At 37.0% G+C, this 24,255-nt stretch overlaps 2 protein-coding genes across 2 annotated transcripts; both read right to left on the bottom strand.

The window, feature by feature from the left end:
* Window positions 1-2,655: 2,655 nt before the first annotated feature.
* Window positions 2,656-10,115, bottom strand: LOC139696562 (esterase OVCA2). The gene is made up of 5 exons (XM_071595366.1): window positions 10,041-10,115; window positions 9,767-9,926; window positions 5,251-5,448; window positions 4,735-4,875; window positions 2,656-2,959 (listed from the first exon to the last, which is right to left on the bottom strand). Exons 1-5 carry the CDS (start codon window positions 10,047-10,049, stop codon window positions 2,781-2,783), a joined length of 687 nt encoding a protein of 228 aa, XP_071451467.1. The 5' UTR covers window positions 10,050-10,115; the 3' UTR covers window positions 2,656-2,780.
* A 3,171-nt stretch (window positions 10,116-13,286) lies between these two features.
* LOC139696440 (U5 small nuclear ribonucleoprotein 40 kDa protein) lies at window positions 13,287-23,995 on the bottom strand. The gene is made up of 7 exons (XM_071595208.1): window positions 23,842-23,995; window positions 23,631-23,757; window positions 23,368-23,541; window positions 22,204-22,427; window positions 18,358-18,576; window positions 15,337-15,502; window positions 13,287-13,508 (listed from the first exon to the last, which is right to left on the bottom strand). Exons 1-7 carry the CDS (start codon window positions 23,950-23,952, stop codon window positions 13,459-13,461), a joined length of 1,071 nt encoding a protein of 356 aa, XP_071451309.1. The 5' UTR covers window positions 23,953-23,995; the 3' UTR covers window positions 13,287-13,458.
* Between the last annotated feature and the right edge of the window lie 260 nt (window positions 23,996-24,255).

Here is a 24,255-nt window from a genome sequence, read left to right as displayed (position 1 = left end):
TTATTTGTGGTCTCCTTGTCCTCATTCATAAACTTTTCTATTGCCTCCTGGTACTTCTCCCTTTTCATTCTCGTTAATGTTTCTACATGTGAATTCAATCTATCCTGGTTTATCTCCTTGAATCTGACATTACACTTAATTAGTGGTAAATGAGGATCTGAATCCATAGCTGCTCCAGAGAAACTGTACAAATTGGTTAGTGATGATTTGTGCCTTACCATAATATAGTCTACCACTTACAACAGAGTTCGAGTCACCCATAAGTATCAGTTGTTTCTTCCCAGCGAAAAAATTCAATTATTTTCTCTAATTTTATTGTATACCCAGTGTATTTCTTCCTCTCCAAGGCAACCCATATGCATAGAGACCGCAATTATGACCAAGTTTGTTGGTTCAGCTTTTACTTCTACTGATAATATTCTAGCACTCACTTGCTTTAAGTTTACAATTCTTCTTCCCACCTTTTTCTTCAGTACCATTGCCGACCCTTGCTGGCTCTTTTCTACTTCTCTATACATATATTCTTGTATAATTATTACTCCAGTTATCCCCACTGTCCTTTCATATATCCTGGAACTGTCCTAAATTATCTTCAAGGGCAATTTGAAAAGTTCTCAGAATGGAATAGAAATAAACGACTTACCTCATTGAAACTTTTTTATTTTTCAATGAAGTCCCCCTGTATACTAATGCGTTTGGTACAGTGAAGTGCCAATGTCTTCATTCCATCTCAAAAATAAGATTCCTTCAGGCCTGCAAAATACCAGCTAGTTCTTGCAAAAATCAGCTGTTAGTTCTTTGTTTGAAGAGGATCTCCGTCCTCCGAGGAAAGTTTTGAGCTTGGGGAAGAGATGATATCTGATGGAGCCAAATCTGGCAAATAAGGTGGGTGTAGCAACAATTCTCATCTTAGTTCATGGATTTTTACCATGGCAACGACACTTGTATGAGTGTGCATTTTCTTGATGAAAGATGACTTTCTTCCTTGCCAAAACTAGCCTTTTTTTGTGCATCTTTTGCTGTAGTAGGTCCAGGAGCTTTAGCATAGTATTGTCCAGTAATTGTTTGACCAGCGGAAAGATAACCTATCAGCAGAATCTCTTTCCCAAAAAACTGAAGCCATCACCTTTCTAGCCTTTGCTTTCTTTGGTGGTGGCAAATCACCATGCTTCCACTCCTTTTGACTGCTGTTTTGGCTCTGGGGTATAGTAGTTGACCAACGTTTCATCTGTGGTCACAACCCATCAAAGAAAATCTTGTTGGTTGCTCTTAAAATGGGTCAAACATTGTCCAGAAATTTTCATTCTAATGCCTTTGTGATCCTGCATCAAGAGTCGTGGCACCCATCTGGCAGATGATTTTCTCATATCCAATTCCACTGTTAAAATTTGATAAACCTGTTCAAGCCCGATTTCTTGCACAGTCAATTGGCGATCCACCATGACCATCTTATGCACTTTTGCAATAATTTCTGGGGTAGAGGCACATTTTGGTCAACCTCTATGTGGATCATCTAAGCTGTCCTGACCAAACTTAACTTGTTTGTCCACTTGGTAACAGTTGAACATGAAAGAGCTGAGTCCCCCAGTGTTCTGAAAGTCAGCATGAATTTCCTTTGCTTTCATACCTTTCTTTACAAAGCATTTAATCACTGCTCCAATCTCATTTTTTTCTATCTTCACATATCACTACACAGGGATAATAGAGGTGTGTCCACATCACAGATTCCCAGAGCACAAACATGTTACGTGCTTACTCATAAAGGATTACCTATTACTATGCGGGGAAACTCATTGTGGTAGTGTTGAAACATGATAGTGATTCTAAGAACATTTAAAACTATTCTCGAAAGTTGCCTCTCTCCATTTCACTTTATATTTTCTAAAATCTTTGTCAGCAACATCATCTTCATGTTCCAAGTCCCTATTCTTATTCATTTGGTCCCCTTAGTTTGTCTTCTTCTCTGCAACTGCTGTCAGTTCTGATTTACAAGGATTTTGTGTGATGACGACTGAGGAAGACTTGGCTATCCCACTGCCTTTTCTACATACCTTTTGTCTGGCTCTTACCCTTTGATCTATCTGGCATGGGTGACCCTAACAGGAGTCATTATCATGATTCCCACCAGCACAGCTCTAGGGGTCATCAGAACACAAAAGCCCTTCCACTTAATAGTTTAAGTCAAATTCCATGGCTAATTCTTACTTGAATTTCATGTAGTCATATTTTGCTGATGAAATGGCTTATTAAAAATGCCTTGCAGGAAAAACATGGAATCTTTCCCATTAATTGAGAAAACAAATTTGTAAGATTTATATGCAATGTTGATGTCATTATAATTAACAGTTAAAAATTACAACTTTTCATCAGAAAAACTTGACATTCATTATTACTATTAATAATTAAGCATATCCAGTTACAGAATCTTACCAGGACAGTGCTGCATGAAAGTAGAAGGGATATATATAGTGTAATGTTTTAACTTACTTTGTAGTCAACTTGCCACCTTACTGAGATCAATTGAAATGTTCAAATAAAATGGCCGAATCATATGAGTTGCATTAATTAAGGCCTCTCCCATTTTTAAGTGTGCAACACATCAGCACAACTTGATATGCAATCACAAATTAAAATGAAAAAATATTATACTGAAAATGAATTATAAGACAATATTATTTTAGGATTGATGTTATCTTCACACTATTAATGTACAATAAATATCACAGTGTAATCTTTTATCAATAAATAAAATTCATAGTTTGGATTAAAAGACACAAATGTCAAGATCGGTCTCCATCATCATTTGCTGGAGTGATTTTTCTGTCTTTGTCCTGTGCTCTTTCTTGAAGAAATTCTAAATAAGACTGCTTCTGAGCCCCTGTTGCTGGAACATAATGCCCACCACCATGACGTATTGTGGCAGGATCTTTGAAATGAAGGAGGAGTTCTTCACTGACATCTGTAATAAAAGATACTAGAGCATGTAAAACATCTTAAGTCAAGATCAATGGGTGTTAAACAAATGAAAATAATCAAATTGATTAGGAGGAGCATATATGTGTGGCTTATGGTTATATTTCATGCCTGGATATTTGAATGATTTTCAGATTTTCAACACTGCTATTTTAAGGCATGTAATAAATATCATTATCTTTCAACAACAGTATTCATGTATTTTTATGGAGGCATTTGAATGAAATAATAGTTTAGCATTTACACAGCATGCAGTCAACAATGTTAATATTTTATCATGTTGCTACAAATTTCAAATCCTGTGTGGAGCCCCTATAAAGCGATAAAAAACACAGTAATCAACCCGAAGGTCGGTTTAGTAGGTGATGGTAGAGATCACCCAGTACTAAGCCCTATATGGCGTGTGAAAATTCACACATCAGGGTAGGAGGGCCACTTCCTTTCCCTGTGCTGGTTATGGTTCCCCAGGAAGACCTGGTACCCGAAAAATCACTTCAGCTTGGGTGGAGCCGCAGGTGCCCAGAGTGCCTTGCCCGGGAATCGAACCCAGGACCCTCCGGTCAGCTGTCCAACGCTCTACCCACTGGACTACCGCGACCCATTATAAAATGATATCAATTTTAAAAATCTATGTTACATGACAATTTTTACGTGAAAGAGCATTAGAGGCGATGGAGCTTTAGCAAATACAAAGCATGTCACCACGCTGCATCATTTCCATCAGAAATTCAATTTAAAACTACAAACTTTGCAATATCTTGCAGTAACTGTCATATATTGCAGTAAATTTGCAATAACTGTTATGACAATTACAACATAAGATGAACAGTTACCTTGGTAAATGACTTTATCATATGTAGTTTTCATTATTGGTTGATAACAAGGTTTAAAGAAGAGATTGGGAGAACCTTTACTGTGGAGTAAAGTGTTCCATGATTCCAAATCCTGAGGCATAATCATGAAGCTTCATTACGTGTATGCTTTAATCATCAGTAAGAATAATGAAATCACCATCATCGTTCATCAACATTTATCTTAAGAGACCCAGCATAATGTTATTCCTGGCATGAGCGTTAATAGTTGAAATTAGTGGGAATGGTAGAAAAAATATGGTTAGACTGAAAATTAAATACATAGAGGAAGCTAAAATATGAGGAAGGATTCAAGATATGTCCACTTATCACCAATGCATTATGAGAAAGGGAAATGATTTTGAATGTCCTGATTCTACTTCATCAAAATAAAAAGTTTTATTCTGAGGTTAAAGGCACTTTGGAAGTAAGATTTTATCCCTTCAGTTATCAACCTGAAGGCTGGTTTGAAAGGTGCAGATAGAGCTCACCTAGTACTAAACTCAACAGCGAGTCAAATTTGCACAACAGGGTAGAGGTACCAGTCCCTTTCCCTGTGATGCCTAGGATTTCCCAAGGAGATTTGCAAACTGAAAAATCACACAGCTTTTGGTGAAGCTAGGGTGTCCAGAGGCATCCTCATGAATTGAACTTGGGCCTTCTAGTCACTCATTCAACGCTCTACCCAACCGACTAACACGCCCCCAAATTTCATCTTCTACAGTTAAAATTTGGCCTTTTCATAATTCATAAATACTCTTTGAATTTTGGCACAAAAGAGCTAAAAATATTTAACATCATTCCTTTAGTCATTCATTCATACTTCTTTATTTTTTCACTCATAACACTTCATTCCTTTTTGTATTTCCTCAAAAGGCTAGTTTTTATAATTTTACTCGAAGGTACTTACCTTTGCCAATCACTGCATCTGTTTCTCCAAAAACGTGTAATGTAGGCAATGCAATTGTTTCTTGGTAATACATTTCATGTGGTGAGCACCGGGACTTGAAACCAGCAATTAAAATTGCAAAATCAAAATGGAAAGGCAGTTCTGTAAAATCAGAGAGAAAATCAGTAGATTTATCTAATTATATCAGGGATTATTATTTCACCGGTTAAGGTAGACTTTGCATGAGCAGACTATACAATGGTACAACAGTCATGGAGTATCTGAATAATTTATTATGCATTTATTTATAAACCATTAATTAATTTAATGGGATCCAAATATCTGAATAAAAGTTTTGGTCTATGTGATTACCTGATTAGTAACACAAAACAAGTATTTTTAAAACCACAGCAGTTGACATATTTTTATTAATCACATTAATGCCACAAAACTGGACTTTGTCTGGTGGCACCTTAGGATGAAATTCTTTGGTAACTACTAAAACCGACATGTATTTTAACACATGATTATTCCCACCTTCTCTTTGTTGCATGGCACACAATATGGCTGCAAATGCTGCTCCTTGGGAGAAAGCTAAAATGCCATCAAACGGCCCATTTTCCTCAAAAGCATTCTCCACAGCCTTTACACTGTCTTCAAACCCAAAGCAGTGATCAGAGGGATCAAGGGCTTTAAAATAACTGTCTGGACCAGAAAACCACCAACCACGTCCATCTGTGAAAGGGAGCCAATGATAAAAAGTTTTCAATGATCATTATTTCATAAGCATAAAGAAATCTTCAACCCGGGGTATCAGACAACACTCATCGGAATGTTTCCATAATATAAAGGAAGAAATAAAACACCTTGTTTAAACACTACTGATAAAGATAATGGGAAACCACTTAAATTATTTATCCAAAGGGAGTCAAAATGGACACCATAATAAAACTAACTCAATAATGACAGTGAAATTGATGATGGGAAATGGTCCAATTGGCCATGTGTCACGCCCAGCAGCAGGAGAGGCAAGGCTTCCGCAGTTGTCATCTCACAAAATCCTTGCAAAGCAAAAGAGACAGTAACAACAAAGAGGACCGAACTTGTTGGAATAGGAACAGAATGTTAGCACAATGTTGAGAGCAGGAAAATTATAAGATATAAAGCAGTAGATGGAGAGAGGAACTTAATATGTTTAAGGGCAGTGTAAGATGAGATGGAAGAATAGTGGAGATTACTGAAGTAAAGTCATTGAGTAACATACAGCAGAGGGAAAGAAAACTACTGAGGGGTGGCAATAATATTAAACAAAACGATAGGAAGAAGTGAAGTTAACATAGAGCAAGTGACTGAAAAAATACTATTAGTAGAAGTAAAAGTGGATCTAAAAAACTTGGTGATTGATCAGGTATACATGCCAACAAGTAATCATAGGACACAAGAAGTCAATAGGGTATATAGTCAGTTGGAGAAACAATCATGGGTGTTCCTGGAGATTTGATAGTGATGGGGGATTCGAATGCGATGGTAGGGGACTGAAGAGAGTTGGAGGACTGGTAGTGAGTTGGGAGATGGTAGTGAGTTGGGAGATGGTAGTGAGTTGGGAGATGGTAGTGAGTTGGGGGACTATGGATTAGGAACCATAAATGATCAAGACAGAGAAAATGCTGGGGGATTCAGAAAGTTATAAGTTAAGACTATATCATGATTATGTACAAATTTAGGAGCAATGTGATTAATTCAGTTTCCTGTGAATGGATTCAGATCATAAATTAGTACCAATGAAGTGTAACATCAAATTCAAAAAGATAAAACAGTGAACACAGTTAAGAGAATAGATCTAGAAGTATTACTGGAATATTAAATGAGTATTGCAGGCAGTAGAGACAATAACTGAGAACCACAAAGGAAAAATGGGAGCATATTGAAAATGGGATATCAAAAGCCAAAAACAAAACAACAGGAAGTGGATACAAAAAGGGCAAGTAAACCTTGGATTATTGATGAGATGATTAGAAAGACAGAGAAGAAAATGGAATAATGTGGAAAACGACAATTTGGCAATAAGAAAAACAAAAAATTGAATAATAAACAAGGTGGGGAAACTAATAGGGTGAAAAAATTTTGATAGAAGATGCAGTGTGAGGGTATGGAAATGTTACAAAGGAAGGTTGGTGCACTATGCAGGAAGGTTGAAGCACTTTCAGGAAGTAAGAAAGGAAAATCCATGCCAAAAATCAAAAATATTGTTGAACTGGGGAATATTCAAGAAAGATGGAAGGAATACATAGATGAACTGTACGTTAAAGACATTAGGCCAACAAGCTTATACGTAGAAAGAGACTATTATGCATATAAGGATAGCTTGAGTCCAAGCTAACTCGATGGCGAGATAGAGGGTATTCAGGTTTGGCAGGAAGACTTACATCAGTGCTAGTTCCAAAAATGGAAAAGGCAGCAATATGTGAGGACTACAGAACAATAAGTTTGATTTTGCATGTGGCTAAAGTGGTTCTCAGGATCATCAACCAGAGGATGAAGATCAAGGCAAATAATTACCTAGGGGATACCTGTTTCATAGATTTCAAAAAAGCGGTTGATAGAGTGGATTGGTTGGAATCAATGAATATATGAAAAATAGGAGTAGATCGAATGGATAGGAGACTTATCAGCAGCCTGTACATGTCTCAGACTGCTCAGGGGAGAGTGACAGATGGAGAGTCCAGATGGGCAGTGTTGGGAAGATGAGTAAGACAGGGGTGTCCATTATCACCAGTGTTCTTCAACTTATATGAGGAGGAAATGGTTAAAGAGGCATGGGAAGAACGGGAGACAGGAATGAAAGTCCGTGGGATACTCATAAAATGAGTTAGGTTTGTAGATTATCAAGCTTCAATTAGTCAGTCAGCCTCAGAGTTGCAAGCATTACAGAGTGCACTGAAAAGTCAGTATGATTGGTAAGGGATGAAAATAAATGTAAATAAAACAAAGTTTATGTGGTTTTTGAAAAAGAGAAAGGCTAAGTTAAATGCTAAAATAGGAGGGCAAAAACTAGAGAAGGCCACCTAGTTGACCTAACTTGGAAATGCCCTGGACCAAAATGGTCAAATTAGCAGGGACATTAGAAGAAGAACTGCCTTAGCAAAAAATGCTTTCACAAGGAGTAAGGAATTGAAGGATGTTGAGAAAAGACTGCACAAAATTTTGAAATGGAGCCTAGTTATACACAGCACAGAAACATTTTAATTGAAGCAAGGTGACAGGCATAGATTCGAGCCATTTGAAATGTGTGGAGAAGAATGGAGAAGGTGAAATGGAAATAAAGGAAAACAAATTAAGTTCTAGGCATGGTGAGGAAGGAGAAGGGATTATTGGGAGACATTATTAGGAGGCAGGAAATATGGATGCAGAGCATTTTGATTGGCAATAGGATGTTAAAAATAATGAAAGAGGGGATAATGTCAGGCAAATGAGGAAGGGGCAGGAATAGGATAAGGATTGTAGGAAGGAAGTATGCAGTATTGAAGAGGGGCTGATAGAAAAATTGGGGTCAGATTGAGTTTGTTTTGGAGAGGGAAGGGAATGGTGGCTATAACATTGTGTAGCAGTGTCCATCCAAAACCTGCCTTTAAACAGTACAATAGCATTTAATAATATTTATATACAAGTGTAACCCTAAGAGTCTATTTGTTAAGGGTGAATGGAATTCTCTAACCAGAATGTATTGATGTAAATATTTTCAATTTAACAGTATTTCCACTTCACTCCTTCTCCACCATATTTAACTGTACTTCTGACTCCAAAAATTGATATAGTGGAGGTCACTAGAAGCAGCATTACAGTCTCTTTAGTTCTTACACCTTGGTAGATTATCATACCATCATAGAATGATCTGATGTTGCCAATCATAATATTGCCCCGGTCCAAATAGTTTTCTACCATGACTGTCACGAAACAATTGTTCAAATTGCCAGCTTCAACCTTTGGATTGGATTACTCATGGTAAAAGAATGTGTTGCACAAGAAATATCCTCCCCATTTCTTCCAGCCTTGTCCTCGTTCCTAAATTACACTTTAATGACTTCCAACCTCTTTCCCCTGTTCTTTCAGTAGTGGAATAATGTTGATTCCAAATTGCATCCTGTAAAATTAGTGAGTAATCGTGGAAAAAACTATTTTTCAATTAGTAATACTTGAGTTAATCAAGCAAAGAGGTGAAACAGCAATGAGCCAAAGTTTATAGTTTCACTCCTGCAATACATGGGACAGCTACAGCAGTTATAATATGGGCTGACTTTATCATGGAAATAAGCAAATTTCAATGTATTAACACCAATGATTTTTTTCATTAAAATGACTGATTATATCACCTTCAATCTTCTAAATATATTTTTATTTTTTTAACCTGTATTCCAAATATTCTAAACTAAGCCAGCTTGTAGGTATGGGCATTTCAGACTCCATCTGACAGCAGTTTTGAATCCCAACCTATGCCGTACTTATATGAAGTTAAAAAACCCTCAAAAATAAAGAAGCTTGATTCCAAGGAAAAATCGCCGGTATCACTGCGCAAACTGGTAATTAATTAATATCCAAAGTAATTGAATGATAATTAAATACTGGTTGAGGAAACAACATAATCCACAATAGTTGATAATATATAATTAACGAAATCAATTATTGTCATGATTGATGATAATAATTTGTCTCTTACTCATAATGTAACAATGGTCGCAGATCATTACGAATATCATTACAATAAAATTTGTGGAGGAACGAAGTAGGTTCTAGGAATAAACAGCGTCTCATCCGATCCGCAACTGGCAATAATCACAATAATTGTTTCACTAATATTACTTTCTGTGGAAACCGATCTTAATTCACGTACGTTTAGAACGCATTATATTTAAGTATTTTCTGAAATATATAACACGAAGATGTGCTATTAAATGGCATGCACAGTGCATAATGACAGAGGATACTGAAATGAATAATTGGGTTACTTGGATAGCCTTCATATCTACGACTGAGCTCTGGAACAGAGTAATCTCACCTACAACTGTCCCACTATCGTTGCGGAAGTCACTGTCGGATACTTGATGAGGGGCAGTTATGAATACCATCTCCACGACTTTTTTCAAAATTTTTCTTAGACTTCCGATCTTTTCTTTGAAGACAGTAGCATTTTGACGATATCCATGAATGCAGAGAATCTAGATAACGAAAAAGCTTTCCATCACGTATCTACATGTATATAGCGCATTAAACACATTTTACATATTTTTTCAACTTTACAGAAGCAATAAATGGCAATGAAAAATGTTTACCCGCAGCATTTTCAACAGAAATACAAAGTTTCCTTAACACCCGCTATGTCAAATTTCCTTTCTTATCAAGCCTCGCAAGTATCATTTTCTTACCGCCTTTGTTTAATTAAGCGCGAAATACGATGACAGGCGCAGTGCTTGATTTTGTTCATCTAAATTTTTTGAGGAACGAACTGGCACAAATCCGTAATGTCATGTATCTCAATTGTATTTCTAAATTTATATCAATCATATTTGGCGATTGAGGGTATTTTTGGAGGTCTTTCACGTTACGGACATCGTATATATATGAATATTTTCATAAGGGATTTCTTGCTTTCTTCCTCTAGCGCTACAATTGTATCTTTACAATGAAAGCACGTTCATTGAAATAAATCTTTGGAAGAACAGGGTACTTAATACGCTCACAATAATAAGTGTTCCTAAGTGCTTTTGCCAATTTTTTTCTCATGGCTATCAACAATTGTGGCTATCCTAGAATTCTTTGCCATTAAGCCAGATTTGCCTGAAAGACATCCCATTTCCTAAAGAAACATCCAGTTATTTTTGATAATTTGCTAGTAAATTAGCTTCAGTGCATTAATTTCTTTAAGACCACTAGTGCTGCAATTTTGTAAACAATAAGGAATTCTAGTTTGGCATAAAATATCAAGGCTACGATAAAAATAAGCAGATGTTTGGTACTAAGAGCTTTGTAATATATATTTTCAATATCATACTGAAAAATACGCCATTTAGTCTACAAATAGACCGCTGGTTAATGGTTATGAGAAGCATAAATATCAAATGTGGTTAATTTACTTTGTCAAATTTAGCATAAATATGATTAATATTTGCCGATCCTGGTGGCGGCGGGGTAACGTCCTCGTCTGCCATTCCAAGGGTCGCGGGTTCGATTCCCGCCTGGGTGAGTTTCCCTCCATCTAGGGCTTGGGTGTTTGTAAATGTGACCATTGTTGTCGTTGTTAAGAGTTTGATGTAAAGGCCAAAATGTGTGCTGTTTTCGGACTTGTACTGAATAAATAAATAAATTATCTAGTATGAGAATCTTCTCATAGACTTCTTATCACAGCATGCGAAAAAAATTGTAATTCAATACAAGACAGACAGTAGAGACAAGATAATAGAGACAAGTAGACAACATTTTCAGCTTCAGTAAATAAATCTTGAGAAGCTAATGAGAATAGCCTAAAATAAATGTGATATTTTATTAATTTGAAAGAGGGATCTAAACCCATAGATTTCATTGTCTTTTGTAGAAAACTAATTAAAACATGAATGGCAGGTAATGCCGTTTAAAAAATATAGCATCTATCTCATTAGTTTCAGTAAAGTAAAAAGGATTCAGGGTGGCTACATACAAGAGAGGAAGATTAGAAAGGCATTCTTGTGTAAACTTCCTAAAGCTTATCTCCATCAATCTAATTAGCTGCTTTCTCACTCCATCCCTATTGTTGAGCCAAAAATCATATGATTTACCAAGCTGATATGCATGGAATTAGGGAAGGGGTGGTAAAAAATTCTATCAGTCATACAATGCATGTTGCTTAACCAAGAAAAATTACTTCTGGAGATAATTTGAATATTTGTATTCATAAATGCATGTTATGCCTTATGGCTTTTTAGTTGAAGATGTGGTACAAGTACTTATATTTATGTTATCAGAATCCCAACTGTTGAGAATCAAAATCATTACTGAAAAGTTAGCATTTGTTTAATGGCCAAAATCAAATTTTAATAGAGCCAGGGAATTGGATAGAAAAAAATAAAAGTTATCAAATGAAATTAGTGTAAACTCCTTTTAAATAAAAAGAAAAATAATGCAAACTTATACTCTTGGTGATACAATGGCCTTAGGAAATTGAAAGAATTTTTCCTGAGTCTCAAATTTAAGCCAATGAGTAATATTTTCATTATGAAATGAGACAAAAAGCATCAGCTAACATTTTTGAAAATATGGTTTATGCAGAGGATAAACGAGTATAGTAAGAGGAGCAAGGAAAGAGATGGAGGTAGAAATGAAAGTAGGTGGAAAGCTTCTTAAGAGCAAGAGATGATGAAGCAATATATGGTCAGTCAGTTACAAATTGCAATTTCATAGCCAATTACAGAATCATTTGCAATAGTTGCCAACATTCTTGAGATAATTTTCTCATATACTATCAGAATTTTGCAAATATGCTACAGTAGCATATGAAAATACATAACTTACACAGCATTTTTTAAGACTGCTGTTTGCAAATTCTGGACAAGAAACAGTGAACCAAGGAAGACATTTGGACTGAAATTTATCTGGGTAGGTTTGCCATATCCATTTGAATACCAAATATATGATCCTGTCTTGAGCAGCTCAACACAATGCTTTTCAAACCTTGGTCTATGGACCAATTGAAAGTGAAGTGGGTTTATGAGAAATTTTATACGCGCAACTATATATGTGTATGTACAAACCTTTTGGTCTCCTGCTCAGGCAAATACTGGAACTAAAGGTTATAATCATGAAAGTTAGTGAAGGACATCCGTGTTCTCTGACATCCAAAAATATGTATATGCATCTTGAATGCTTGGCAAATTGAATTACACACTTTCTAATACTCAATTGAGCAAAGACACATATATTTATAACAAACAGTCAGGTATGATGTTGCGGAAACAACACATATCTATTGTGAAAGCCTAATATTTACAACAAAAGAATATTTGACAACACCACAACATGTTTCACTACTGTAAAATATTCACGTTTAAAGTTAAAAATATGCTACATCCATGTTAACAACAGAATCCTTGAAATTGTTTGGCGTGCCTCCACGTCCAATTTTTCAGTTACTTACAAAAATAAATTCATCCTGTAATTATTTAATAAGTCCATTTGTACAAATATGATCAATTATTTCATCTGTCCTTTTAAGGCAAAAACATTTACTTGGTAAATGTCAAATAGCTGTAACAATAACCTCAAATGAATTTTGCTCATAACATTATAATATTTTTTGCTTAAGGCCCATTAAAAAGTGATGTTAGAACTGCAGCCTAAAGGTATACAGCCTGTAACTATCCAAGATGTTCTGTATATTTAGTGTCAAGATATTTTCTTCCCCAATTACAAGGGTAAAATACACACAAAAACTATCTGCTAAAGCCAACTTTCATGAAGGCTGCAATACATTAGGAAACAATGAAAAATAAAACTCGGGCATTTTTGGAGAAGATGCTTCACATTTTAATTCAAAAAATCAAGTGGAAGGTATAAGACACGCACACAGTGGCATATAAATGATTCACTTCTATAAAAATGTTCATGAATTTATATGGTACACACTTTCTCTTCATAGAATTTGAAAACATTACACACAAGTTGGAAGGACAAAAGTTCCAATCCATATCACTACTCACACACATGTTGCACATCTTTCATTCATTCAATTTCTCCAAGGAAAATATTTTTGTCACTTGATGCAGAGAGAACTGCAAATAAAAGAACAAAAAATAGGTTAATAGAAAGAAATATGGGGCATAAATTGTATTCAATTTACCAATTATCAATCTAAAATTTATAACATTCAGCATCAGCTGACGAAATTAATTTAATGGATTTCAATGGTCACATCATGGCCAATGTGAATAAGGCCTCACTTCAAAACTTAGACCTTCAGATTGGGGTTTTAAATATAGTAAAACTCCCAAGAGACACTAGAAATGTAACCCGAATGACATTCAGGAATCCTCAAAGGGGCCTTCAGAGGGTTCCTACATCTTATAAAAGGTACCCAAAACATTAGGGCCTCAGTGAAAGGCACTCCAGCCATTAGGGTGTAAGCAATGTACACTTCCGCATTTGGAGACACCTTGAAGTTGAGAATTATGGGAACACATTGAGAATGAGTAATATTTTAAGCATCATCTGAAATATCTGACCACAGCCCATCCAGAGAGCATTAAATTCTACCAAAGTTTGCATTACCACATGAAAGGTGTCTTAGAAGGAAGGCAAAACAAGGAGAGGGTAGTTTATGGGAAAAGAGTCTTAGAAACACCCAGGAAAATGCCATATAAAATGATTTTTCTAATACATAAATGACTAATAAGGAATTGAAAATTTATAAAATATTTATTGAAAATAACCTAGGGATAGGAACAATGAAATGAAAATCAAGAAGATGGCAAAAATGATTAACAAGAAATTCAAACTTAAACGCAATGCCAAAGGCAATAAGAATTAAAATATTAATTAATACAGAAAGATTAAAAATGTCTATTTGATAAGGATACCAATCAATTATTTAAACCAATAAAATTTGAGGTATTATTCATAATAGAAAAATGTAAATTTGAAACATAAGGAGGGGATCTAAAATTATTAATTTGGGGATTCAGCTCAGTGTTGTGCAGGTAGCACTTTTATATACAGAATATGGGGTGAATGATATCAAGAGTAGAACAGGTCCACCATAAGGAGAAAGAGCGGACTAAAATACAATGAATATTTGGGCTTAGACCTAGCTCACCAGATCCAAGACTCTTCACTAGTACACTAATCAAATGCAAAATTACACAGGGCAAATTAGAGAGCAGAATGGTAAAGGTTAATTCAGAGATAATTCCTCATTATCTACTTCTCTTTCACTTTCTTGTTTTCTGAATCCATGATTCCTTGCAAAAATATGTTTTTTAGCATTCTGATAATGTTATTTGTTTCTCGTTTAAGTAAAATAAAAAGTTGTGCATACCTACAAAGTGTTGAGTAGTTCCTGCACAGTATTTAGAGTGGCCACTAATTTTTTTAGATTCCAGTTCCTGATTTTTTCCCTCTTCTAAATGAACAAGCCATATATTTTCCTGAGTTTTCTGCCAAGTGTTTTAAATTTGATCAGACATTATTTAATGGATCATTGTCAATGGCCTCGCTTGCCAGCATTATCATTGAAGTCAATTCACAAGGTTACAGTGCCTGGCAAATCCATGATCAAACTACTCTGGGAGGAATTGAGTGGAACGGCATGAGCTTGAGACGCTTGATCGCCACTTGCTCCATCTCCCTTCAATCATGTATAGCCCATCATATCATGGCTACCAAATCTGAGTTTTCACCCAGCATTTTTTTAAGGGATTTGCCCATTCCTATTTCAGTGACATGCCATGCAAGAGCACATGGTATCCCAGTCCTAATGTTTTGGCATCAGGTCTTGTTTCATCATTCATCTGATTCACTCCTCCCATTGCCTGCTGAGGTGATTTGGGAGAGAATTTTGAGAAGGGGAAATGGGAAAGTCAGGTAGAGGATGCAAAAACTTACTTATGGGTTCTTTTGGATGAAAGTGCACATCATTCACACTTCCCTTGTGCCCTGGAAGCTTATAGAGAACCCGTCGAGATGTGGTGTCCCAAATGTAGAGGAAGCGATCAGCTGAGCCAGCAGACACCTGGGAGCCATCCGGAGACCACGCACACCTCAGGAGGTTCTGAAATGTCAAATAAGAGGGGAATAAACATTAGGGATTACTGCCAATACTGCTAATTCATACCTGACATGTTTTTTCTCAAAAGAAAGGGCTTCAAAGGCATCATTGATTTAACAGAAAAATTAGATATTTAATCTAAAATTCATGATATTTAATGTAAAACAATAAAGAAAATAAGATCATCAGAAGCGGGCCCAATTAAAATTATGAAAGACCATTCTGTTTTTTTTAAAACCCTCTCCTTTCTTTGCTAAGATCTTTTTAAGTTATGAACATGTTACATATTTATCAGCACCATATTTTATACATCCAACATTAGCCTTTTTCTATAAAAAAGTGTGTTTAGATTTCATGAAAACATTTTTTTTCTGTCATTGCCAACTGATCACTTCAATTACTTAGTGTTGGTACTAAAATTCACCACCATGAATGCCAACTTTTTTATGCTGGTGATATCATAAAGCATACAGGTAAATTAAATTCAGACTAAAACTTTTTTGACAAGTTGATGAGTAAATAATTCTGAAGCAACTGTTTCATTTGGGGTAATTTGCATGAAGAGTTCTTTGGTGATCAAAATAATTAAAATTTTTCCTTCATGAACAATGACTGAAATAAATAAACCTTGCAAAAAATTTCTCTAGAACTCCTTTCCCCTCACTCCCTGAAATAAAACAATCAAATGGCACTCCTAGCCCCTTCCAAACACTGTTACATAATTTCAGGGGAGTCCCAAAGGAAGGATTAAAGTGCCAGGAATAGGAAAACCTGGATAGTGTCTCACACTGGTGTAACTTTGCAAAAATGTTCCCCTTCCATCAAACAAAACTCACTCAAACTCAGGTCCAATGGCATGTAAAATTTAGACAACAGGGTAAGGGGGCCAGTTTCTTTTCCTGTTCTCGTGCCACCTATGGTTTCCCAGAAAGATCTGGTAACTGAAAAATCACACAGCTTGGGTGAAGGTAAGAGTGCCCAGAGGCATTCTCAGGAATCTCCGCTGGGCCCACAATCAGAATTCTAGTGCTTTACCCACTGCACTACCCCTTTCCATTGTAATTGCCTTTTATAATGACCCTGTGTTGGCATCATTGTCAGTAAATTAAGGCAGAAAATTGACCTCAAGGGTGCATTCCAAAAGTCATGGAATTTTTTTTCAAGTAATTTATTGAACAGATTTGCACAAACACTAAAAATTCTTCAAAGCACTGTCCTTGGGCCTCTACACATTTTCTCCAGCGACTCTGCCATGACTGGTATGTGCCCTGGAAGGCATCTTCGGGTACCTCTTGCAAGGTCTCCCTCATGGCTGATTGGATCTCTTCTATGGATGAAAAATGGGTTCCTTTCAGGACTGCCTTGATCCAAGGGAACAAAAAGAAGTCAGCTGGGGTGACGTCAGGACTATGGGGGGGTGAGGCAGTATTGGCACGTGGTGTTTGGCCAGGAATATGTGGACTCATAGAGCGTTGTGGCAAGGCATGAAAACGTGCCTTGCCACAACGCCTAGGGAGTTGCCAGGTAGAGGAGATGTCTTTTCTCATCCCGATGACCCTTTCAACAAGTAACAATGCAAAACACCAAAGTAGACAACAAGTTCAGTTCATCGGCAACAATCTTGATCCTCAATTGACAGTCAGAGTCCAACAATCGTTGAACACGAGCCACATTGCTGTCGATTTTGCTGGTTGACAGCCGCCCTGAGTATTGTTCGTCATGAAACTTTTCCCGGCCCAACTTTAAGGCCTTTAACCACCTTGAAACTTGTGAGTAGGCCAGAGCAGAGTCCCCGTAAGCCTCACAAATCATTTTGTTGGTCTCCTCAAGAGATGTTTTCAGTTTAGCACAAAACTTAGTAATTGCGTAACGTTGCTTGATCGTCAATGGCATTTTTTTCATGACATGGTCAGCGTGCAGACGTTGACAATAACTGACACCCTGCTGCTTCCACAGCTTGGAGAGCACTGAGACTGGTTTAGTGGTAAAGCTCAGCATCCCCTTCACCTCCTCCAAGTGGTTTGACCCCATTGGGACCAACTGGAGCGGCACGAGAAATTCAATTGCATTATTTTCAAATGCAACACGTATTTCATCATTTCATAATTATACAGGCAGAATTTTAATGCAGGAAAAGTGGATGGACTAGCTACTGTTAGGAAAATGGAATGCCCACAACTGTGACGGGGATCGAGATGGTGCGGGGGCTAATGTACCGACTTCCCACCCAGAGGGCGCAGGTTCAAATCCTGTCGGTGTGGAATATTTTTCAGTGGTATCTCGATCCCTACTTGAGGTGCTTTGTGGAGGGCACTTTGAGTGAGTATGCTGCCTGTTGGATGGGACATTAAGCTGCGGACCCCTTGTTGCCTTTCGTAAAGAGTAGGCTAATGCCGATGCCGGGTTTCTCTCCACCCTTCATCCTTTCCTGTCCATCCCCTATGACGCAAATGACCTCAGCTGCCGGTCGCCTCTCCTAAAAACTACTTCTACTACAACTGTGACAGACAGAAAAATGTTTTATGGGAGAGGACAAAGTCAAAGTTGATGGTGCAATCCAAAGAGAATGAAAAGGAAGTAGAACAAATATAAAACCAAAGAATAATTTATTGCTATGCCAATGATTTTCATGGTTAGGGTCAATCTAAAGCATACCCATGGTGTGGAATACCACACAGTCATAAATTGATGTTAGTTTCAAACTTAGCAGAGCAAAGTTTCTCAAATACCAAAAGAAAACAATTTCTACCATCGCATGCAATAATTTAGAAAACTAATTTTGATAAATATTTTATGGTTTTCTCACCAGAATATGTGAATTTAGAGGATATAAAGTGGAAAAATTCCTCAGAACAAACCTTCTCAAAGTTATGGTGATGGCCCGCGAGGATTTTCACACAGCGCTCAGGAGGTGCATATGGCCTTACATCCCATATCCTCAGGATAGAATCCATGGCATTGGAAAGAGCATAGGACCCATCTGGAGACAAGGCAAGACCAGTAACGGTGTCAGAGTGGCCCCGGAGACGCATTAATGGCACTGGCTGACTTCCTCCTGTTTTCCTAAGATCCCATACCTAGAAAAAAAGGTTTTCCACGCAAATAATGAATTCAATCAGGATCATTCAATTAGTGGATAGACTGTCAATATATTTCATATATCTAATCTAACAATGGCGTTCATTCAGGCAAGATGTTATGGAAGTCATGATAGATTAGCAGCTAATTGATTACACAATTGGTAATTTATTGAGACCATGGTTCCAATATTCCTCTGTCATCTTCCGTTGAATAATGTAGAAAGCTGCAAGTGTATAGTTTCCTCAAATATGGCAAAAGGGGAGAATGGCTGAGTGTTGTTTGACGGGGGAGGAAAGGGGGGCAGGGGAAAGTCGCTGAGGTAAATGGTGATAGAAAAGATTGAAGTAAGTTTTGACAAACAAGGCAAAAATCACAAAGTATTGAAAAGCAGTCATCAGTCTGTGGTGGGCCCTCCTGCATGCAGTCACCAGGAAGCTGGGAAGGGGAACCATACCAATGGCTTCCCAAAGTGCATTGTCATTGCGGAGCTTGATCTGATTGACACCTGACCACAATAAAAGCTGTTTAGGGAACCACACGGTTATCTCGGAGAGAGAAACTTATACAAGTAAGTGCCAACATTTTATGTCCTCCATTAATTTTGAGATCACACACAAAAACCCCACATCAGGTTTCCAAAGGGGAATAAAAAAATGCCATATCATCTTGTAAAAAAAGAGATGTTTCAGGCGCGATACAGTGGAATATCATAATTAATTAAAAATTGTCAATTTTTAATTAATATCATCTTTAGAAAGAAAAAAAAAGAAAAATTCTTCCCAGTGAACATGAATCCCCAGCCTCCTAGACTGTATGGTCTGCCAATATTCCTTAAAAAAAATGTGCCCATAAGAGAAGCTTTAGCTCTAGCTGACAAAATTAAATTCTCCTTTTCGACAACTATAGGATTTCTACCAACTACTACCAAAATATAGTATAAAAAATTCTATAACTTTAGGGGAACATCTGCAAAATATCAATTTGTTTCAAAATATCACTGTTTGCAAAAGCTGTGTATCAAATCAAAATTATTTCCAGTTTAATGGAGTGTTCTCCAAACAAAAGGGCTAGCCATGGGATCACTCATCTTCTCACTCTTGGTTAAGATTTATTTGCAAAAGATAAGAGGAAAAGCTCTGCAATTCCACTAACAAATTATTGTAGAACATATTATACTGGTAGAGATATGTCAACCATGTATTATGCTGATGGACTGGCAGTGATAGGGGACTGGATATATTCATGGGAATTTTAATTCACGACATGATTCTATTAAACTCACATGTTTCCAATTTATATGAAACCAACCTATATGGATCATGTAATTCCTTCTAATTCCTACCATTCAATTTCCTACAAATTATTGAGTTTTCATTTCTTGACACACAGACTAAACAGCTACTTGATGTCCAAAAGTAATTTTGAATGATAACTCACAACTATCAAGAATATTACCATCTATAATAGCAACTGTGGAAGTCCTACAACCAACTTGCTGTAGAAGAAACAGAAAAGGCTGGGCCCCATCTTAAGTTTGTCACTTTGAGTAACTGACAAGAATACACATAAGCATGGAAAAATCTCGTTTGACCACAATTTTCTCCATCATACATACTTCATGAGATGCCAGAGAATAAATTTCCCACCTCCTTTTACACTCCCTCAACACTTTCTAAATGCCTATGCACACACAAAGACAAGACTGACAAGCCTACGATGACTGGTTATTACAAAATAGAGTATCCATTTGAGTATTCATCGACATCATTTACCGATGGCAAAAAGGTAGGAACTTCAAAGAACATAAAATGTGCACTGCATCAGTGAGCATGAATTTTATGGTAGCCAAACATTTAATTGTATCTAACCATGCTTGTAAATATGAGTTAACAGTTTTATCCCTCAAAACAAAAGCAAGAAGTTGGATCCGATGGAGTAACTTGAAATAACCTGAGTGAAAATGAAAAAAATATCCCCTCTTAAATGATGCACAATTCATGCTCACCCCTCCTCAACATTGTGTCCGACCATTGGCTGTTCTCCTAGGAGTAGTATTTAGGGGAGGCGACCATGCTGAGGTCATTTGCGCCATAAGGGATGGACAGGAAAGGATGAAGGGTGGAGAGAAACACGGCGTTGGCATTAGCCTACTCTTAACAAAAGGCGCCAAAAGGTCCGCAGCTTAACGTCCCATCTGACAGACGGCATACTCACTCAAAGTGCCCTCCACAGCACCTCAAGTAGGGATCGAGATACCTCTGAAAAATATCCAACACCACCGGGATTTGAACCCGGGCCCTCTGGGTGGGAAGCCAGTATTTTAGCACCCGCACCATCTCGATCCCATGCTGTTCTCCTTCCCCCATTTTGTCAGCCCAGAGGTATCTAGTCAGTGATGGCTCCCAGCCCTTCTCTCAATAGTTAGAGAGTAGACACTGGTCAACGCTTGCCCTACTTTACCACCAATGATGATGCACAGTGGACAGCCATTGGCATGGCCTGCCTTCTCCTCCCAGATGATTGCATGCAGTGGGGTCCTCACCACAGAATGACTGCTTATCAATAGATAGTGATTTCTTCCTTATTTGTCTAACCTTACTTTAATATTTTCCCTAACTCATCTACCCTTTCCTCCCCCCCAAAGAACACCTAAACCTTCCCCTTTTGCTGATTTTGGGGAAAAATTAAATAAGCGTGCACATATGCATGAGGCATATTTGAAAAGTAAGGGTCATTTTCTTATATTTAAATATTGAGATTTCAGAACACTATTGTATGCATGCAATGCCATCTATTGATTGCTTCTAAAGCCACTGAAGTTATTGTTTTGATTCAGTAGTTGTTTGCCTGTCAGTGAATACAGATAGCAATGCCAATCAAGAATTGTTGCTCCTGCCTGTAGTGAAGTGCATGCTGTGATTTGACTTTTGTTTGCAAAAGGTCACACAATAGTTTCAAGGCTTCAAAGATGGCCATACAAATGTGCATTGGTGATTATGGTGAAAAATGGTGATTAGGTAGAAAAGAGAAATAGGTTTGTAGGAAACTAAAACCATAAATAAATTTTTTTTCTTGTGAATATATTTTGTATGACCAAAAGGACCTAACTTAAAAAAAATAACCCTAGCACCTATACACAGTATTCACCCAAAGATGATAAATTAACATGGAATTCATGATTGAAATAAATTATTAAATATGGAAAAGTGTAATTATTTTGCTACTAATCTTTAATCTAACTTATTCAAACAAAAAATTTGAAAATGATAATTATTTTTATAAAAAATATTATCATATTTCCAGATTTTGCTGCAAACTTTGCCAAACCAGAGAAATGTATGAGGGTAATAGTTACAGTTATGGTACAGTAGCAAGAACATAAAATATGTTTAACTCATGGGCAACGAATTCTTTTGAGTTACCTGTGCATTATATTAATGTTCATTCAGAAATATGTTTAGATTTCAATAAGCGTTACCCTGTGTACTTCTCTTGGAGTATGTCATTTAATGGTCAAAAGTGTATAAAAATTGGGCATGCAGGTAAAGACTGTCAGCATAAATGCTATGAGTGTGCATCCTCAGTAAGAAAACAGAAATTGTAAAATTATTGGAATCGTTTACCTTCACATCATTATCTATGCCCCCTGAAAAGACCTGTTCAGCAGTATCATTAAAAGAAACAGCTGTGACTTGGTAGGCAGCATTAAGGGTAATTGCTGAAGAAGAACCACCACCACTCCGCTGTCTCGGATCCCAAACTCGAACACTACAATCATCAGATCCACTGACCACCAATGGAACACCTCTTCTAGTGGGATGACAGGAATTAACAAATGATGTGTGGCCTGTAATAAAGAATAAATTTATATCTTTTCAAAAAGGAGGCCATGTATTCTCAATAAATATATTCGGGCATTAAGTTAGCATATTGCAATATGCATGACTCGCGGCAGTCCAGGGGTAGAGTGTTGGACTACTGACTGGAGGGTCCCGGGTTTGATTCCCCGGCAAGCCTCTCTGGGCACCTGCATATCCACCCAAGCTATGTGATTTTTCGGGAAACAGATCTTCCAGGGAAACCATAACTGGCACAGGGAAAGGAACTGGCCCCCGTACCCTGATGTGTGCATTTCACACGCCATCGGGCTTAGTACTGGGTGAACTCAACCGTCACCTACCTAACCGACCTTTGTGTTGATAATTGTGTTTATGGTTTTATTGCAATTGAAAAAAATCTCCTACAGTTATAAAGATTTTAAGTGTAGGCAGTGAGATTGTATTGAGAAATATATACCCTGTCAGTAAGCAGAGAATTTAAATTACAAAGGAAGGCAGTCAGGAACATAACATCACTGAAGTATGCTGAATTCATGTTCAAGATGCATTTCATTTTCATTTGAAAGTAAGATCGCATTAATGCAAAGGACAAATTAATATTCAATGACACTAAGAAGATCTTTCTTTTTTAGTCTGTTGACTTCAGCTAATCTGACCAACTCTTTTCTTTTAATGTGTCCTCTTATGCTCACACCTGTTCCATAAGAGACTATTTGCGCCTAAAAAAACACGTAAAATGAATTTACATATGCTATTTAAATTGCCCCTGTCTCCCCCTGAAATAACTATTTAAATCTAATCGCGAACTAAGAATCATACAATTATTTCTAAATAAATTTTATAGTTTTAGGCAACATTTTTTTGGAAAATAAATATGCAACCAGAACTTCCTTCTAAAAAAATATCCAGTGAAACTTACAACACTACTGGGGTAAAATGTTTACAAACCTTTCAGCTTCTTCACTCTAACTCCGGCTTCAATGTCCCATATCCCTAACATTTTGTCTGTGCTTGCAGTGTAAATGGAGCTTCCGTCAGTACTAAAATGTAGCTCAGTAATAGCACCTGTGTGTCCACTCATTGCAGAAACATTCTCACATTCACCGTAAGTATTCCAAATGTCTGAAATTCAGAAAAAAACACATTTAAGATGAAATAACTACATTAATACAAAGTGCCAATTTAAATAACAACTATTCGAAAGTTCTAACATATTTGACGGTCGAATCCTGACGAGGCTAAATACTGTCCTTCTGGGTGAAATTCTGCCGTATAGATCTCCCCTTGATGACCTTCCAGCAGCATTATAGGGGCTAGCAAGCTAGAGTTTCGAGGTCCCTGGTCATGAGTAGTAATAAAGAGATATTAATTAGTGCTTCTTCTCTTTGTAGATAATTAACGAAAAGCCGACAACAAACACACAGTTTCCGCTTCACTGGTGTCATCCACTGCAGACAACTCATTCCTTGCTCTTTTCGCCACAGGAACGACAGCCATATCGTCCGCTTTTCTCTTTACCTCCATTATAGGCATTTTGATGGAAAAGTCAAGTAAAGTTCTGAAGCCACTATGTTTACGTTACACGACCATTGACTTTAAACAAATGAATGCAGGAGTTAATAAATGATATAGATGCCACAGTAAGTGTGGCGCTAACGTCAACCAACTGACGCATTAGGCGGGTGGGTCAAAGTAGTGCTTTAAACCACCTAAAGTATCAACCGAAATGAATGTAAGCACATAACCCCTCAATTACATTAAGCGATTAAAAAAATCGCGATTTATAATAGTTTTTTGGATGCGATGCTCAATTTATATTTTTAGGCAATTCTGTTA

This window comes from Hetaerina americana, unplaced genomic scaffold (genome assembly GCF_022747635.1).
Source record: "Hetaerina americana unplaced genomic scaffold, ioHetAmer1.1.p SCAF_7, whole genome shotgun sequence".
Taxonomy (NCBI): domain Eukaryota; kingdom Metazoa; phylum Arthropoda; class Insecta; order Odonata; family Calopterygidae; genus Hetaerina; species Hetaerina americana.
Note: the sequence above shows the minus strand (reverse complement) of the source record. Positions and strands in the feature narration are given on the sequence as shown.

Excerpts from the sequence above, each read along its gene's own strand:
- LOC139696562 (XM_071595366.1), bottom strand. Across the intron at positions 4,876-5,250 it reads TGCCATGCAACAAAGAGAAG|AACTGCCTTTCCATTTTGAT; the intron begins GTGGGAATAATC and ends CTGATTTTACAG. Across the intron at positions 2,960-4,734 it reads AGATGCAGTGATTGGCAAAG|ATGTCAGTGAAGAACTCCTC; the intron begins GTAAGTACCTTC and ends CTTTTATTACAG.
- LOC139696440 (XM_071595208.1), bottom strand. The coding sequence starts at position 23,952 with ATGCCTATAATGGAGGTAAAGAGAAAAGCGGACGATATGGCTGTCGTT. Across the intron at positions 23,758-23,841 it reads ACACCAGTGAAGCGGAAACT|GGACCTCGAAACTCTAGCTT; the intron begins GTGTGTTTGTTG and ends ACTCATGACCAG. Across the intron at positions 13,509-15,336 it reads TCATCCAAAAGAACCCATAA|TTCTCTCTGCATCAAGTGAC; the intron begins GTAAGTTTTTGC and ends TTTTATTTGCAG.